General features: G+C 43.8%; 1 protein-coding gene across 1 annotated transcript in view; it reads left to right on the top strand.

Annotated features, from left to right (window-relative positions):
- The window catches only part of DGKI (diacylglycerol kinase iota), a 292,329-nt gene that overhangs the window by 262,861 nt on the left and 11,661 nt on the right, over positions 1 to 17,807 (top strand). The window contains exon 30 of the mRNA XM_056846063.1: positions 15,356 to 15,393. Within this exon, the coding sequence (XP_056702041.1) occupies positions 15,356 to 15,393 (38 nt within the window). The remainder of the gene's footprint in view (positions 1 to 15,355; positions 15,394 to 17,807) is intronic.

The raw sequence follows: 17,807 nt of genomic DNA on the forward strand, positions 1-17,807 counted from the left end.
GTAGTGAATCAGTTAATTTGGCCATCCGCATATACATCCATAGTTTCTCTCTCCAGTCTTTAATTACAGGTTTATTTACTTGCTTCCAGGATTTAGCTATTATAATCCTTGCAGCTGCAAAACTATATTGGCATATAACTCTTATCACTCTATTCATATTATCACCAGGTATTCCCAATAAACAAAAAACAGGATCTCTTTTTATCTTAATATTGATCAAATTATTAGTTTCATTTATCCCCATTCTCAAAAAAAAATTAATTTTCTTACAGATCCACCAGGCATGCATAAAAGTTCCTCTTTCGGATCCACATTTCCAACATAAAGCCGAATCTTTTTTTTTTTCATTTTACTTAACAATACTGGTGTAACATACCATCTATAAAACATTTTGTAATGTTTGCACAGGGGACCTTTACCTTTACCTTACTTAAACTCCTTGGAGGATGGGTGGGATTTAAAAATAATCAAATAAATATGAAGTATTGGAAGAATTTGGCTTGGTGAATTGTAGTGTCCTTTTACTACTGTCCCCCAGTTTTGTGTAGTTGTTAAGAGCATTGGATGAGAATGAGGCAGACCTGAGTTCAAATTCCCATTCAGTAACCTTGGACTAGTCAGTTCTGTCAACCACAAGGTTGTCATAGTGATAGTGGAGAAGAGGAGTGTCAAGAAGTTGAGGTCTCTCAATTTCTTGGATTGCATGATTTTTTGGTTCAGGCCTGGGAGGCCTATGAAATTTGTGTTATTGGGATTTTAGACCAGAAAAATAAGTTTTCCACAGAAAACTGCTTCTGTGGAGGGAGTAAGCCCCAGCTGGTGCTAGTTAACCTTTCCCCTTTTTGGAATGCAAGGCCGTGCATTGCCATGGTAATTAAATGGTCAGCCATCATGACAATGTCCAGGTGCAGGTAGTTCTGCAGGCTTCCTCACCTGAACACATCTCTGAATGAGTCAGCAATTCTGACCAAGCGATTAATTAACAGCTAAGTGCTTGCGTTTTCTCAATTGGCTTCTATGAGCTCATGCCACTGAGAAAACGAATATAAGGACAAACCAACCCTTGAGAAAACTATGCACGCTTTGGGGTACAGCAGGAGAGCTGTGCTGGCTGCATCACAACCCATTTGATTTTGGCCCTTGAGGGGGAAACTCTGGTCAAGCTGACCTGCTTGGAGAAACCTTTGGACAACCTTTTGAAACTCTTGAATGCTGGAAGCATCTTTGGAAGTTGGTAACTATAAACCTGATGCAAGAAACCTTTGCCAATCCTTTTGAACCAAAAAGGCTTTTGAATGTATTAGCTAGTTATGCTAAATAGTTTATTGTTTTCTTGCTTAACACTTCATGACTTTTTCTTTCCTGTAAACCAGCTTGAATTTTATAAATAAATTGTTAGCCTTTAAATGGCTTGTGTCTGTGATTTTGGGATTCCAAGCCTAAATTCTAAGTGCCTTTGTGTGAGTGTAAAAACCACCTACCAAAAACCTAAGACATTTTGGGAGTGTAATCTTTCCCTGGCAGGTCTCTACCTTGCAGGGTAAGCGTTACACTCAATTTTGGAGTGAGTTGGGAGAGGATTGCCCTTATCTTCCCCCTGGAGCTCAACCTTTTGAAAGGGCTGGTGGCAGCTACTCCTTGGGCTTGGGGCGAAAGCCTGGAGTTCAAGGTTTTGTCTTTTGGAAAACTTTTGACCAAACCAAAGCAGCCTCCAACTGGTGGAGACAGGTTGGGGAGCTCTTTGACAAGGAGAACTACTCACACTGCCTTGAGATCCTTGGAGAAAGTAGGGGGGAGGATAAAAATGTACTAGAAATGTACTTCACAAAAACAAACCACTTCAACTTGGTTCATAGTATCATCCTGTTGTAGTAGTAGGCAAATATTGGGTTCTTTTCTTGGTATCCCTACAACCTCCTTGTAACAATCATTGGTTTAAAAAGCAATCACTGCTTTCATGCATCTCCTAATGAAAGCCTGTAGGCCTCTGGGTGATGTGGAATCTGTTCACATAGCAAGAAATGAATATGTCTCCAAATGTGTTCTCCAAAGAAAGCAGAGAGCACAGCAGGAGAAAGTCCTGACTACAAGTATTTATTTTGATTAATTAACCACTTAGAGAAGAAACAGCTCATATATTCTCTTTGGAAAGAACATTCAAGACCAGCTACCCTTGCGGGGGAGATTGCTTGGGATGCGGGCCTGATCTTTCATCTTCTTTCTTATTTCCTCAGCCCAGTGGAGGATTAGAAGGGCTCCGAGGTTATTTTGCTTGGAGCAGGATGTATTGGCATGCATCTGTTTGATTTGCTGTTAATACTGAACCAAATCTGAAATATCCATAGGAGTCTCTTATACTTCACATTGTGAGCTAACATTAAGACATTCAAGGGTGGGTGAACACCTGAGGTGCTGATGAAACGGATGAAGTTACCAGAGGGTGGGATTGTTTTAAAAAAGTAATTACTGGGAACTACTTTGAGCCTTTTTGAAACCTGTTAGTATGGAGTTCAGTAAATGTATTGGTAGGGCTGCACTCATGTCAATCCACTCAAGCTCAATGGGTAAGGCCTTCCATTGGGCAAAGACAATATTGGAGGTCTAGCTGGACTCATGAATGGGCCCTAGGCTGTGGAATTCCTGTCCCCAAGGAGGTGAGATTAATACCAGTGTGGTGAGAGTCAGCATGGTGTAGTGGTTTGGAGCTGTGGACTCTAATCTGGAGAACTGGGTTTGATTCCACACTCCTCCACATGAAGCCACCTGGGTGACCTTGGGCTAGTCACCATTCTCTTAGAGCTCTCTCAGCCTCACCTACCTCACAAGGTCATGGGGAGAGAAAGGGAAGGAGATTGTAAACTGGGTTGATTCCCCTTAAAGGTAAAGAAAATTGGCATATTAAAACCAACTCTTCTTGTACTGTTATAGGGCCTTCCAGTGGTGGTCAAAAGTGGTTTAAAAAAAATTCTGGAAAGGAAGGGCTTTAAACGAAGTGGTTTTAAAATGAGGTGATTCCTCTGATGTTCACTCATTTCACTTTATATCATGGTAATTTGAGCATGTGTGTGTGTGTGTGTGTGTGTGAGTGAGTGTGTGTATACTGGATTTCCTGAAATGGTTTTGGGTGACTCTGTGAGTCAGAAGGCAGTGTATGAATTTGTTTGTGGCTTCCTAGAAGCACCTGGTTGGCCACTGTGTGAACAGACTGCAGGACTTGATGGGCCTTGGTCTGATCCAGCAGGGCCTTTTTTATGTTCTTATGTTCTTAATTAACTAGAAAGGGTTCCCTGAACCTCAATGGTCTGAAAAATATAGATCTAACAAGACCAGGTTCATCTGACATGGGCTGTGACCTCAACGTTTTCCTGAGACCATGTCAGAATATTCTCACACTCGTCTTGCCAAGAAATTGCTCAGTGATGGCTTCACCGCCTTGTTCTTCAGCTCACCTCTTGGTCAGAATCCAAACACTGGAGAGACATCTCCAAGGGGATGAGCTTATTTTGATCTTGAAGACTGGTTCTGGTCCATGTGTGCACCCCCTGATATTCTTGAGAATCAGACTCTGTAGGAATCTATTTCCATAAATTAAGAGGACAGCACACTTGACCTTGACAAGGAGATTAACAGTCCACAACAGATTGTTAAGGCATTTGTATAAATATTAGAGACAAATGAGTGTCAGGTTTGTGGAGTAAATGAGAAAAAAAAAATGCCTCATTGATTGGACGGCATCGGTATGAACACAGAACATTTGTCACCTGAATTAAGTGTTGTTGAATTCTCCTCACCTGGCAGTGAGCAATGTTGTCAGATTAGATGCTGTCAAAATGTCTCTACATGAAGATATCTAAAAGTCACCTGCCTTGTCACCTGTCAGCCAGTAGACACGCCAACTAGGTTCCAAGTTGTGGTATGGCCATTCAGGGCCTCTCTTGTTTCCATTGGCATGTCTAGCTGCTACAGTGAGCAGTCCCATAAAAGGCACCTTCATTGAGCGTGCACAGTAGAACTGCAGAGGTCAAAAAGCCCTTCAGACAAAGGGGAAGGGAGGAGCCTCAGTATCCAGCGGGATGCTTTCTGAATAGTTAAGTGGCTATGGTCATTAGAAGTGAAGGCATTTGTCTATCCAGGCTTGGTTTGCTTTGCTTCTCATTCTGCTTTTGCTTTTAAATGGGCCTTTATTCAATTACTCTTCTCCCCCTGCCAATGTAATGCTGTTTTAATGAAGTGCATGAGACAGCCAGCCAAATCTCTCCCTCCTCCTCCATTTATCTCCCCTACCTGCTTTTTTTTTGGCACGATCACAAATGTTTTCTTCCTTTTCAGTCATTTCCAAAAGTGACATAAACTTGTTCTGGGCTGAGCATTTCTTTGGAAATTGCTCTCTTATAGAATATATTGGAGGAGTCAGCGGGCCAGCCCTCTGGCAGTTCCAACAGTGAAACTGACACCACCTCCCTCGTACAGAGGGTCTTTTTGTATAAATTTGCCCCTGTGGATACACTCTGAGAAGGAACTGAAGCTGATCCTGATCACTGTACCTTTATGAGCCATGGGTTTGTGCACCCTTTTTTGACATATGCCTAAGCAACATAATGGGAAATTAGTCCCTCTCTTTCCCCTTTACACTACTGGAGTAAACTGGGCAGGGAGATTTTTGTGTTTCTCCTCCGTTCAATTCCCCACTCCTCCACATGAAGCCTGCTGGGTGACCTTGGGCAAGTCCCAGCTCAGTCACAGTTCTCGCAAACTCTCTCAGCTAGGGTTGCCAACCTCCAGGTACTAGCTGGAGATTTCCTGCTGTTACAACTGATCTCCAGCCGATAGAGATCAGTTCCCCTGGAGAAAAAGGCCTCTTTGGCAATTGGACTCTATGGCATTGAAGTCCCTCTCCTCCCCAAACCCCACCCTCCCCGAGAGGTTTTTGGGGCAGAGCCTGAGGAGGGTGGGGTTTGGGGAGGGGAGGGACTTCAATGCCATAGAGTCCAATTGCCAAAGCCACCATTTTCTCCAGGTGAGCTGATCTCTATCTGCTGATGATCAGTTGTAAAAGCAGGAGATCTCCAGCTAGTCCCTGGAGGTTGGCAACCCTACTTAGGGTAGGCTGAAAGGCATTCAGTGTGCTTCATAGATGATTTGAAGCCGGTCTTTCTTCCACTCTTATGGCACTCTAAAGCTCCTAGAGATCTAGTAGTTTTATGTATTTAAGGCAAGATTGAAGTCTTGTAGCACTTTAAAGAACAACACAATTTCCCGGGTAGAAGCTTTCAATAGTCAAAGCTCTCTCCTTAGATGTTCATTTACATACTGCCTTTTTACATTAAAGGCAGCTTACAACAACAGATAATAGCTGTCATAATAAAAGCAGCACAATTACAGTATCAAAAATCAGTAAAAAAATGTAATCAAATCACTTCAACTAAAAGCAGCAAGAAAACATGGTGGAAAGATAGTAAAAGCAGAACCGTAATTGAAATGAGCTTGGATGACCTGCTCTCTGTTGCTAATGTTCACACAGGTCAAAACATCAGCTTTCCTTTCGTTCTATCTACGGTCATTAAAAAAGCCTACAGGAATAAAGTGTAAAACCTTATTCATGAGGATGGAAGCTGTCAGGATGGCTAAAGACATTACTGTTTCTCACAACAGGAATTTTATTTACTGCATTGCCTTCAAACCATGGCTGTTAACTAGAGGTTGCAAAGCATGTATTTTATTTGTTCTGTTTTGGGGTTGGACCCCAACAATCTCTACTAATGGGAGAGCTAGATTCAAGTCCATTAGCACCTTTGAGACCAATAAGATTTTTGGGGTATCTGATGAAGGGAGCTTTGGCTAGCGCAGCCTTCAGTTCTGCGCCACGTATTTTTCAGGTTCGGGTTTATTAACCAGAAAATTTTTGATTTTCTGGGGAAAGCTAAAATAAGTGTTTAGCTTTTTCTGAATTTTTTGAACATTTCTGGGTCTGTTAAACCTGAACCTGAAAATTACCAAAAAAATGTGGTATACACCCCTAATGGGGAATACTATAATATATAGGAATGCCAGCCTCCAGGTGGGACCTGGAGATTCCCTGGAATTGCAGCTCAGCTCCAGACTACAGAGATCAGTTGGAGAGTGGACTGTATGGCATTATACCCCACTGAGGTCCCTGACCTCCCCAGGCTCCATCCCCAAATCTCCAGGAGTTTCCCAACCTGAATCTGGCAACCCTACTCCCCATCCCCTGCTTGTGGCCAGGGGGGACCTGGCAACCCTAATAGTATTTATTATCTTGCTCTTGGTTGCCAGCGACACATCCTTCCGCTTAAGGATCTCCTCTAACTCCTTCATGGATGCCCTTCCCAGTCTCAGTCTCATTTTGATTTCTTGGTTGCAGTCTCCCTTTTGGTTGATGGTGGAGCCAAGGAATAGAAAATCTTTAATGATTTCAATTTGTTGATCGCCAACCTGGCAACCACAACACCTTTGATTGATGTCAGTAAAAGGCAGAGGGAGGGGGAGGGACCTTTCCAGGGCTATTTTGGCCTTGGGAGGACAACTCAGTAGGGCAAGGCCTGGCAGCAACCACCAGACAACTTGCTACTCCCCCCATCTCACCCAGGCCTGATGGCTTGCTACTGCTCAACAACAGCCACCCCACAGAAGCCAGTGTGATGTAGGTTTAAGAGTTTTGGATTAGGATCCAGGAGAGCCACGGAAGCTCACTGGGTGACCTCGGGCCAGTTACACATTTACAGCCGAACTTACCTGAGGGTTGTTGGGAGGTTAAACTGGACGAGAGAAGAATGATGTAAACTGCTTTGGCTGTGGAGAAAGACAGGGTATAAATGAAGCAAATAAATAATAGATGCAAGGTAGGCTGCTACCCTGCATGAAATTACATTACTTGCAGTTATGAGCGGCTTTCACTGGGGGATCAGATAACAGTGAGAAATGAAGAAGGGAAGGGACAATGGAATAACCAGCCTTTTATGCAACAGACAAGTAACTGTGAAAGCAGTTCTTCCGAGCTATGCAGTGTAAAGGGTCTCCCCGCCACCCCCCCAAATAACTCTGGGGCACTGGCTTGTTGTAATCCACGGTGAACGGAATTTATTATTTCTGTCTGACATCTGTTGCCGGGGTCCCAACATTTATGAAAGAGAGATTCGGTTCCTTAACAGCTCCGATTGTGCAAGGTTTACCTAACTGACAGGCTTTTAAAATTTATTTATTTATTTGTCTGCCGGCAGCCCCAGGCAAGAGCACAAAGGTTTAAAGATGCATAGAAAGCAACCTGCCACTTTCATCCTCTGGCTCCTACCAACAGGAGAAAGGAAGGCTATTGATGTTCTAGCCAGCCTACGGAAATGTACGGCGTTGCCAGTTGGGTTCTTTGCCAGTTAGCTATATGGGTAGAAGTCTGCACTTCTGTCAGTCTTGCAGCTTTCCTCCCCCTTTCATCAACGAGCAAATCCACTTACCCAATCAAAGGGCGATAAAGCATTTCTATTTCTCCCCACGGATGCTCATCTTAAGAAAAGTCAAGGCAATAATGACTCGGTTTCCATGTGTGTTTGAACGGAATAATGCTTTGCGACATCCTCAAGGCCCGAAGATACTTTATGGCATGATAAAAAGTGTGCATAATTCATGTTCTGTATTGTGCGGCAGCAACACTTGTCTCCCTCTGAATAAATACATTTTTAAAAGCCTTCTTTCACCCATAATTGTACATTGATAGTGCCAGCGAGGGTTTTCTTTTCTTTTTTTTTTCCCTGAGAGCTGAGCCAAGCCAAACGACTTGTCTCATTCTGTGTTTGTTTCCATGAGGGTCAAAAGGCACCTTTCTGCTTCAGCCGTTTTTAGCTCTGTTGCAAACGTTTGTGCGGTTTTGATGCTGTTCTCTTGGTTTTCTTCTTTGGCCTGTCCTTCTTTTGCTGACCCTGCTGTTTCATCCGGTTGGATGGGCAACCCGTGTGCTATTGTCGATGATGTCCCGACATCCAAGGCAATGACTTTGCAGACACCAGTAAACAAAATCACATGGCTCACCACAACCAACGAGATCAAAGTGTAGTGTGGACAAATGAAGGCCCTGGCTACAAGAACACATTAGAAAATGGTTCAGGCAGGTTGCAGCAGCCTGGGGAACCTCTTAAAGTACTGGAGATATTTGTAATTGGTTAATGTAGCAAAGCTGCACAGTTAGGAAAGCGGAGAATCACGTGGTAAAACATTCTCTTCAAGCCAGTAAATTGCTATTGAAAAAAGAACGTACTTTTATTGAAACTTGTTCACATTCACATTATTTCAGAAGTTGAAGAAGAAGCAGAAGCCTATCCTGGGATCCAGAGTGGTGCAGTGGTTAAGAGCAATGGTTTGGAGCGGTGGAGTCTGATCTGGAGAACCGGGTTTGATTCCCCACTCCTCCACATGAGCGGCTGAGGTTAATCTGGTGAAATGGATATGTTTCCCCACTCCTCCACACGAAGCCAGCTGGGTGACCTTGGGCAAGTCACACTCTCTCAGTCCCACCCACCTCACAGGGAGTCTGCTCTGGGGAGGGAAAGGGAAGGTGATTGTAAGCCAGTTTGAGTCTCCCTTAAGTGGTAGAGAAAGTTGGCATATAAAAACCAACTCTTCTTCTTCTTCTTCATCCTAATCAAGTGTGAGTGTGTAAAGTGCTGTCAAGTTGCAGCTGACTTATAGCCAGCCCATAGGGGGGTTAAAGGCAAGAGACATTCAGAGGTGGTTTGCCATTGCCTGCCTCTGCAGAGCCACCCTGGACTTCCTTGGAGATCTCCCATCCAAATACTATCCAGTGCTGACACTCCCTAGCTTTTGAGATCTGATGGGATCAGGCTTGCCTTGGCCATCCAGTTCAGGGCATTCGAACGAAGACTATTCCCTATTACAAGCGTCCAACTATTACAGCTGCTCTTGTAGGGAAGGATGAGATCTTTGGTGTGATCCTGGCTTGCTTGCAGAGGATACAGTTGCAGAGGCACTTGCAAGTACTAGGAAGAGAGAGAACAAAGACACAGAGGCCATTTTTGCAGGGTCAATTTTGATGCTCGCTCAAAGCTCTTTTTTAAATGTGACCTTTAAAATGCCTATTCACGGTCCCAATGCAAAAGGAGAAATTCCACCCACACACACACACACTCGCCTGCTCCTTCTTTCTTTCCATTTGCAACTGCCGTTTGCATATCTAATGTGCGGCTGTAATTTTGCATGCTTCCTTGAGGGGATTCTTCAAGGTGGGGGTGGAGCAAACACAAAAGGTCGTGTTAAAGGGGCTCTTAAGAAATGCAAAGCAAGTATGCCCCGGCTTTGCAGCCATTTCCTGAATGATGGTTCAGCAGGAAAAACTCTGTCTGTCTGTCTGTCTGTCTGTCTGTCTGTCTGTCTGTCTGTCTATCTATCTATCTATCTATCTATCTATCTATCTATCTATCTATCTATCTATCTATCTATCTATCTATCTATCTATCTATCTATCTATCTATCTATCTATCTATCTATCTATCTATCTATCTATCTATCTATCTGCCTGGAATGTGCTGCTAATTACCAAGCATAAATGGCCAGAAAGAAAAGGAGGAGTCAGAGAGCTGCTTCTAGTATAGACAAAAAGAAGACGTCACATATAGACACAGTCTGAATCTACAGAAGATGGAGGTATAGCCTACATGCATGCTGAGTCGCTTTGTTACTCTAATACAATGTTTCACTAGTGGGGGTGCTTCCCTGCAGATCACAAGACTGCCGGGGAGGCTGCAAATATGGGGACAAAATCCCAGGGCCCTGGTCACTCTGGGGGTTCCTGAGGCTTGTTTTCACACAGTGTTTGGGTTGGGTTTTGGTAATCTGGGGGAGCCTGTAGGTAATCTTTGTCTGAGAGCCTGTGGTGGCAACTGGCAATCCTGCCAGTGCAAGTAGGCTTCCTCTGATGCAAGAGGTTCTTCCACTGGTGGAAGAGCCTCTTGCATTAGGGATAATTTCCATTTGCACCACAGTGGAAAGCACCACTGCTGCCAGAATGGGTCTGCGCTAGAACCCAACCTCCAGGTTGGGAAATTACTGGAGATTTGGGGGTGGAGCCTGGCAATGGTGGGGTATGGGGAGGGGAGACCCTCAGCAAGGTATAATGCCATAGAGTCCACCCTGCAAAGTAGCCATTTTCTCTCAGGGAAATTATCTCTGTAGTCTGGAGATCAGTTTTAATTCCCGGAGAGCTCCAGGTGACACGTGAACACATGAAGCTTCCTTATACTGAATCAGACCCTTGGTCCATCAAAGTCAGTATTGTCTACTCAGACCAGCAGCGGCTCTCCAGGGTTTCAGGCAGGGGTCTTTTACATCACCTACCTACCTAATCCCTTTCACTGGAAATGCCAGAGATTGAACCTGGGACCTTCTGTATGCCAAGCACATGCTCTACCTCTGAGCCACAGCCTCTCCCCATCTGGAGGTTGGTAAACATAGTCTGTGTTATCTTTCTGACTTGAGACCTTAGGTCAAAAGAGTTGACCATTAAAGGATAGTCTGCAGGATCCATACCCTTTAGTTCCATATGGTGGCATCATGCAGTTCATTTCCCTATCTGTCCACCCCCTCCAGGAGCCCCGTGGCACAGAGTGTTAAGCTGCAGTACTGCAGTCAAAAGCTCTGCTCACGACCTGAGTTCAATCCCGATGGAAGTTGGTTTCAGGTAGCCGGCTCAAGGTTGACTCAGCCTTCCATCCTTCCGAGGTCGGTGAAATGAGTACCCAGCTTGCTGGGGGTAAAGGGAAGGTGACTGGGGAAGGCACTGGCAAACCACCCCGCAAACAAAGTCTGCCTTGGAAACGTCAAGATGTGACGTCACCCCATGGGTCAGGAATGACCCGGTGCTTGTACAGGGGACCTTTACCTTTACCACCCCCTCCAAATAAGCCCTTGGGCAGGTGAGATGAAATGTGTGATATTCCTATGTCGTTTCATGAACTTCGTTTGAGGAAATTGGATCTCAAGCCCATATCTGGCATTATATCCATTGTACGTTTTTTGTGGATTTCAGGTGTAGATTTTTTATAAAATCATAAGTATACGCAGTAAACATAATGTTCAAAATCATAAACATGGATAAAGATATTTACTGCTTGATCTCAATAGAGGTTGGGCTGTGTAGCCTCTCCTCTGTTTTAGCCGTCTCTGTTGAATATGAAGTGAATCTTGTCAGCATTTTGAGAAAGAGAAGAGGGAAATATAAGGTTGCGTGCACTGCAAACCAGAAACAGCTTTTGAAGGAGAGGTCAAATCCAGTTTGTGCTAACCGATTTGGAAAAGTTGTTGGGCTGAAGCTGATGACGGTACAGAATGAGCCTGACTCTCTGAGAAAAACATGTTCTCTCCTCTATTTTGGTCATGGGCACGTTCTTTTCTTTATCCTTAAAAAAAGAAACCCCAGCATGTGTCTCGATTAAAATAATTGCTGGGTGTTTCTCAGAACTGGTAAATATATTGACACAAAACTTGCCTTAAGAGTGCCACTGCAGGTATCTGAAGACTGATGACTCTGTTGGTTATACTTTGGATTTTACATTTTCTGTGCTATGCAAGCTCGAAATGAGAAAATGTCCTGGAGCTTTTTCCACAAAAGCCCCTTGCGAGGAAAAGATCCATATCTCATATACTTCTGCGCGATGAGTGAGAAACACGAGTTAGTTTCTCTGCTTGCTTCCATTCCTTTGTCTTGTAGTTCTTCCTGTAATAATCTTAACACATTTGTGGTTTTATTCCTTGAGTGGTAATGAGGTCCTTGAGGGCGAAATTCACTCCATGGAGCCTTCCAGCTCCCACACAGCTCAAAGAAAATTCTGCGCAGCGCTGCTGGCACCTATTCTTTTATTCCGCTGGGTATAAAACCAGGCCCAATGGCTGTACACTTCAAGCATCAGAAGAAGCGAGCTCTGATGCGTGAAAACTTACACTGAAATAAAAGTTGTTAGTCTGTACGGTGCTGGTCGGCTTCTGGGCAGTTGAGGCAACCATCTCTGAGGGTGGAGTTATTGCGTTACATGCCAATATGTGAAAAAACAAAGACAAAAAAAAGCATCTTTGGGAGGGAAAGGTTTGGAGCACAGACGGGAGGTGAGAAGGAAAGAGGATGTTTTAGCCTTCCTTTGCCCATTGTGTATCCTCTGCTCCCCCTCCCCACATGGTTTAACATATATTTACTGGAGTGCAAATGTGTCTGGAATTCAAGACTGAACTCTCCCTAGAAGCTACCATGACCAAACATACATTATGAAAAGACAAGAGTGACTGGAATACAATAATGCTAGGAGAAGTTGAAGGCAGCAGGACAAGAGGAAGACTAGGGCTGTGCAGCAATTTGGGGGGATATTTTTTGGCTTTTCAAAAAATCGGGAAAACCAGGGTCCGGAGAAGGCTGGCAGGGCAGATCTGAAAGCAATCCAGAAGTGGTGCAGGCTGGATTGGTGTCAGAAGCAGGAAAGCAAGAGGGGAAGACGAGGGGGGAAGATGGGGAAGGGAGGGGGGAAATGGCGAATAATGTAAAAAAAAAAATCAGCGTTATTCAGGATCCACTTTTTTCGGCTCCCTTTATTGCCACCAAATTTCATATTGGTAAAAAAAACAACTCTAAAAATACTGAAAATATATTTTGGTTTTTAAAAAAAAAAAAAACCAGTAAATTGATATGTACACCCCTGAGGAAGACCTAACATGAAATGGATTGACTCAATCAAGGAAGCCACGGCCCTCAGTTTGTAAGATCTGAGCAAGTCCCTCAACAAAAGGACTTTTGCAGAACATTAATTCATAGGGTTGCCACAAGTGGGAAGCAACTTAACAGTGCACACACAAACATGTCTGAAATTCGGGCAAGGGGGAAAAAGGCTGATGGGAAGAGACACTGCCATGAGAAACTTATAGATGAGGGAAGCATTAAGCACACCATCCCCCACTTCAAATCAATCCCTCTTGAAGCTGCTTTAATAAAAATGGTGTTGGGCTTTAGTTATGTACATTTGAGAGTAATGTGTAGTTCTACCCTATGGTTATCAACATATTGTTTCTCCTCGCTTTTTCCTTCCCATTTCTGCTTGTGTTTCCTTCCCATTTCTATCTCTATTACTTGGTACTCGGTTACTTGGTAGGCCAGCAACTGGGGGTGGTGGTGGTGGTAGTAGTGGTAATCTTGAAAGATCTCAAAAAGCAGCAATGAAATGACTGAGCAATAAAGCATGTAGGCGCTGGTATAGAGGGTAATGGTTGGCCACATCAGAGCTCCAAAAGAGGATAAGAAAAGGGAAAACATTCCAGAGGTCCTGATCACCCTTGGGGCCCAGGGAACTGGACCAGGTACCACAGGTGTGTGGCTATAAATTCAGTATCCCTCTTTATAGAGGTGAAAGGAAAGGAAGTGACTTTTCAAAACGTTGGGGCTTTTCAAAAGTGTCGGGAAAACCAGGGTCCGGAGAAGGCTGGCAGGGCAGATCTGAAAGCCCTGTCTTTGGAGGTCTTTAAGCAGAGGCTAGATGGCCATCTGTCGGGAGTGCTTTGATTGTGGGATCCTGCATGGTGGTGGTGGGGGGGTTGGGGTCATGGGGATGTGGGTGGGAGGTAGTTGTTAATTTCCTGCATTGTGCAGGGGGTTGGACTAGATGACCTTGGTGGTCCCTTCCAACTTTATGATTCTATGAAGGGATATAACTTCGGGCTCATCACTATTTCTCCATGTAACTTGTCTCATGAGGTTGTTGGGAGAATAAAATGGGGGACCGTATATGCATCCCCAAAGTCTTGGACAAAGGATGAGATATACATATGAGGTATGAAATGGAAGGATGATACACATAGATTCTTAGGCTGTTAATATTGATGTTTGTCTTGGGTCTGGGTGATATGAGGCAGGGTGCAGAGGGAATCTCACCACCTACAGCACTGAACTGCCTGAAAGGTATGATCACATTTGAAAATGCTAGTTTAACATTTATTTCAGCGTTTGCTCCATCGGTCATGAATTACTTCTATGAAAGACTGGCGCAAGTATTATGGATACTTTATGATATTTATTCATAGGAGCGCTATAAGAGAATTCAGTGCTGTCTCTTTTGCCATCCTGAAAATGGGCAAAATCAACAAATGTCAGTACACGTGTCCTCTCCATTGTGTGTGTGTGTGTGTGTGTGTTAAGTGCCGTCAAGTCACTTCCGACTCATGGCGACCCTATGAATGAAAGTCCTCCAAAATGTCCTATCTTTGACAGCCTTGCTCAGATCTTGCAAACTGAAGGCTGTGGCTTCCTTGATTGAGTCAATCCATCTCTTGTTGGGTCTTCCTCTTTTCCTGCTGCCTTCAACTTTTCCTAGCATGACTGTCTTTTCCAATGACTCTTGTCGTCTCATGACGTGACCAAAATACGATAGCCTCAGTTTAGTCATTTTAGCTTCTAGGGTCAGTTCAGCCTTGATTTGATCTACCGTATAACCCACTGATTTGTTTTTTTGGCAGTCCACGGTATCCGTAACACTCTCCTCCAACACCACATTTCAAAGGAATCTATTTTCTTCCTATCCGCTTTCTTCACTGTCCAGCTTTCACACCCATACATAGTAATAGGGAATACGATGGCATGAATTAATCTAGTCTTGGTGGCCAGTGACACATTCTTACACTTCAAAATCTTTTCTAGCTCCTTAGATCCTACACAGTCAGTAATACTGAGGATGACTGAAGTTTTTTCTTTCCCTTTTATATATCCTGATTGGATGTTTCTGCCAGATTTCCCCTCCTACCAGCAAGACCTCACAATTCATAACCCATGGATGGCATCCGTCTTGGCATGCTTAGAGGTTCAGATTTTTCCCATGGCCAACCACGAATTCATCCAAGAAAAAAACACACTATTGTTTCACTTGTTCTTTGTGTGTGCATGTGTGTTCCTGTTTGAAAAACCCAATGGGGGTGTCTGAAATAGTTTTCAAAAATGAAGCAAAGAAAAAAGCAGCTTTTAGCTTCTTTCACAAAATCTGTGATCTGCGTGAAACTTTCAAATGCAAAATAGATTGTGCGAGAAACCTGGATGTCTCTTCTAGTCAATGTTTGTTTTATATTTGATTTATCAATAGCTTTAAGCACAACCCGTTTTAAGCCTCAGATGCAAAAATGCTGTCAAAGCTGGAAATGCCTGGATCTTGTCAGGCTAACATTAGGGTTGAAAAATCATATATGTGAAACACCAACCCCTTGCAGAAGAACCTGATTTGGGTTTTATTTTAACACAGTCAAATAGCATGAGCGCATTGGTGCAAATCAACACCATTAATAGTAATTTCCCTTTTTTTGTCCTTTGCAGCACTTTTACAGTCAGTAACAGCTGGTGATTTTCTAAAAGTAAGTAGAAGAAAGTCTCACGTCTTCTATTTATTATCACTGTGTAGTTTTGTGTAAGGGCACTTTGTTATTTTTCTTCAGACCCAAAAGGTTACTTATGCTGAGATAAAGAAGATCGCCATAATCCACCTAGCATCACCTGCAGAACACAAAAGCACACGGCAAAATAAGGAGTGCCGCAGTCCAGTGACATTGAAATTAGTGAAGAGTTCCAATAGAAGAGAGCCAATAGAGATCAGTTCCCCTGGAGAAAATGGCCGCTTTGGCAATCGGACTCTATGGCATTGAAGTCCCTCCCCTCCCCAAACCCCGCCCTCTTCAGGCTCCGCCCCCAAAACCTCCCACCGGTGGTGAAGAGGGGCCTGGCAACCCTACTTGTACCACACTATGTCTGCAAGTCCTGTTACAGTATTCTCTCCTGTCATGCTCGAGGTAGACCAAGATATAGCTGAAGAATTTACTCATGGCTAAATGTGAAGCAATCACAGCTACCCCAAGACAGTAGTGTTAGCAATACTACAACTTCAAATCAGTCAGTACAGAGGTGTTCAGTAAAAGCTTCCATGGCCTATCATTTCATGATATGATTTATGACCAATCTAATAGTACATTACTTTCTGCTTCCCTTTCTGTTTCATTGCAATGTCAGTTTTGCTGGGAATGCAGTTCAGATATTAAGCAGGTCTGGGAACTCCAGGTCCTCCTGTATCAGTCTCTTAGTTGTCAGTGGGGAAATGGGAGGGCATTTTTCATTTTTTTTAAAAAATGAAGCTGATGTCCGCAACTGCATCTCTGGTTTTTCAGCAGTAAAAAGCCACAATGAAAGGTTACATGTTTCTGGGCATGGAATCAGTGGCATAATTGGTTGACTGATTTGGATATATTTGTTGTTAATAGTTATAGCCGTTTTTTATTCTACCCAGAGCTCTTCTCATCAGTAATTTTCAGTTTTGGATAGTTGTAAAGTAAGGCATGTTCAGGCATTCAAAATATCCTCTGCGTACCCCAGCTGTCCACAGAGATTATTTTTGTAAAGAATGTGTCTTATCACCTGTGCTGCCCCTGGCTTCCTGCTAGCAATTTCCACAATTGTAGCAATGCATTTAACAGCCGCATACACAGGAATTGCTTCTGGGTAACAGTCAGCTGTTGATTCCTCCACAGTCAGCCTGGGTCACATATTATGTTAAGAGTTCCTCAAGGAAAGTTAGGTGGCATTATGGAGAATATTTGGGGTTGGGCCCCATGCATCTGCTCCACTTATGGCAGTGCCTTCCTCCCATACACGAAACCTTTCCCTAATGCAAAAGACTTTCTAGTGGAAGAACCTCTTGCATCAGGGGAAGGTATCTTGCACCGGAAGAAAGCACCACCATTAACAGAACAGATCCCTAGGATCCAACCCAGTCCTTGGTAGAACACTGTTGCAGGCAATAACCCAGGGCTGCAGGTTAAATTGGGGCCCCTATGGCAAGTTCCCCATTTCCCTCGCTAGTTTAATTTAGCCTATGTTCCAATGCCATCACAATGTTCATTTACCAGCCCATCCCTTAAGTACATCATAATGGCCATCAGAACGGGGGATTCAAGTCTGATTCCACTTCCAGCTTTAGATCTATGCACTTAAATCTGTCTCCATGTGCTAATGACCTCTAGCAGGACTGGGGTGACCGGCCTGGTGATTTGTGAACACATACCTGTGCTTTTTTTGATAAATGGCTGCAGTGTTATCTAGCTAAGGCCTTTTTTTGGCCATTTATAATGGTGACAGCTCTATTACTCCAGCTGTTTGCATTTGACATCCACCTCCAAGACACTTGGCCCCAAGGTAACAGTAGTCAAGAATGAAAGTGGATCCTTGCAATGATCATTCTTTAAAAATGTCCCACGCCGCCCTGGGTTTCTGAGCAGTTATCTATTCTGTTTACTAAAGCTATGATACCTTTCCTCCAGTAAGACACCAATTTTCCGCATTATGGATCAGGGCGCAATATCAGCTAGCTAACATAAAGCACGATCATCACATTATTTTTTTTAAAGAACTATACAATCTGGGCTATACAGTCAGAACTGAACATGCTAAAACACCCAATTTTCTGGAGTCCTTTTGCTATAATCTATAAGTCAATGAACCTGTACAGAAAAATAATACTTCCGGGACAGGTCTTGGGTGTTTCAGAATGCTAGTGATAGTGGAGACGGGGAGCACATATTTGTATGTTCCACTGAGTAAGATGCTGCCCACAAAATGACTACATGAAGGAGGAGGTTAGGCTATGGTTGGCGGGTCCCTCTTTGCCACCAGTGGGAGGTTTTTGGGGCAGAGCCTGAGGAGGGCAGGGTTTGGGGGAGGGGAGGGACTTCAATGCCATAGAGTCCAATTGCCAAAGCGGCCATTTTCTCCAGGTGAGCTG

Source organism: Euleptes europaea, chromosome 3 (assembly GCF_029931775.1).
Source record: "Euleptes europaea isolate rEulEur1 chromosome 3, rEulEur1.hap1, whole genome shotgun sequence".
NCBI classification, from domain to species: domain Eukaryota; kingdom Metazoa; phylum Chordata; class Lepidosauria; order Squamata; family Sphaerodactylidae; genus Euleptes; species Euleptes europaea.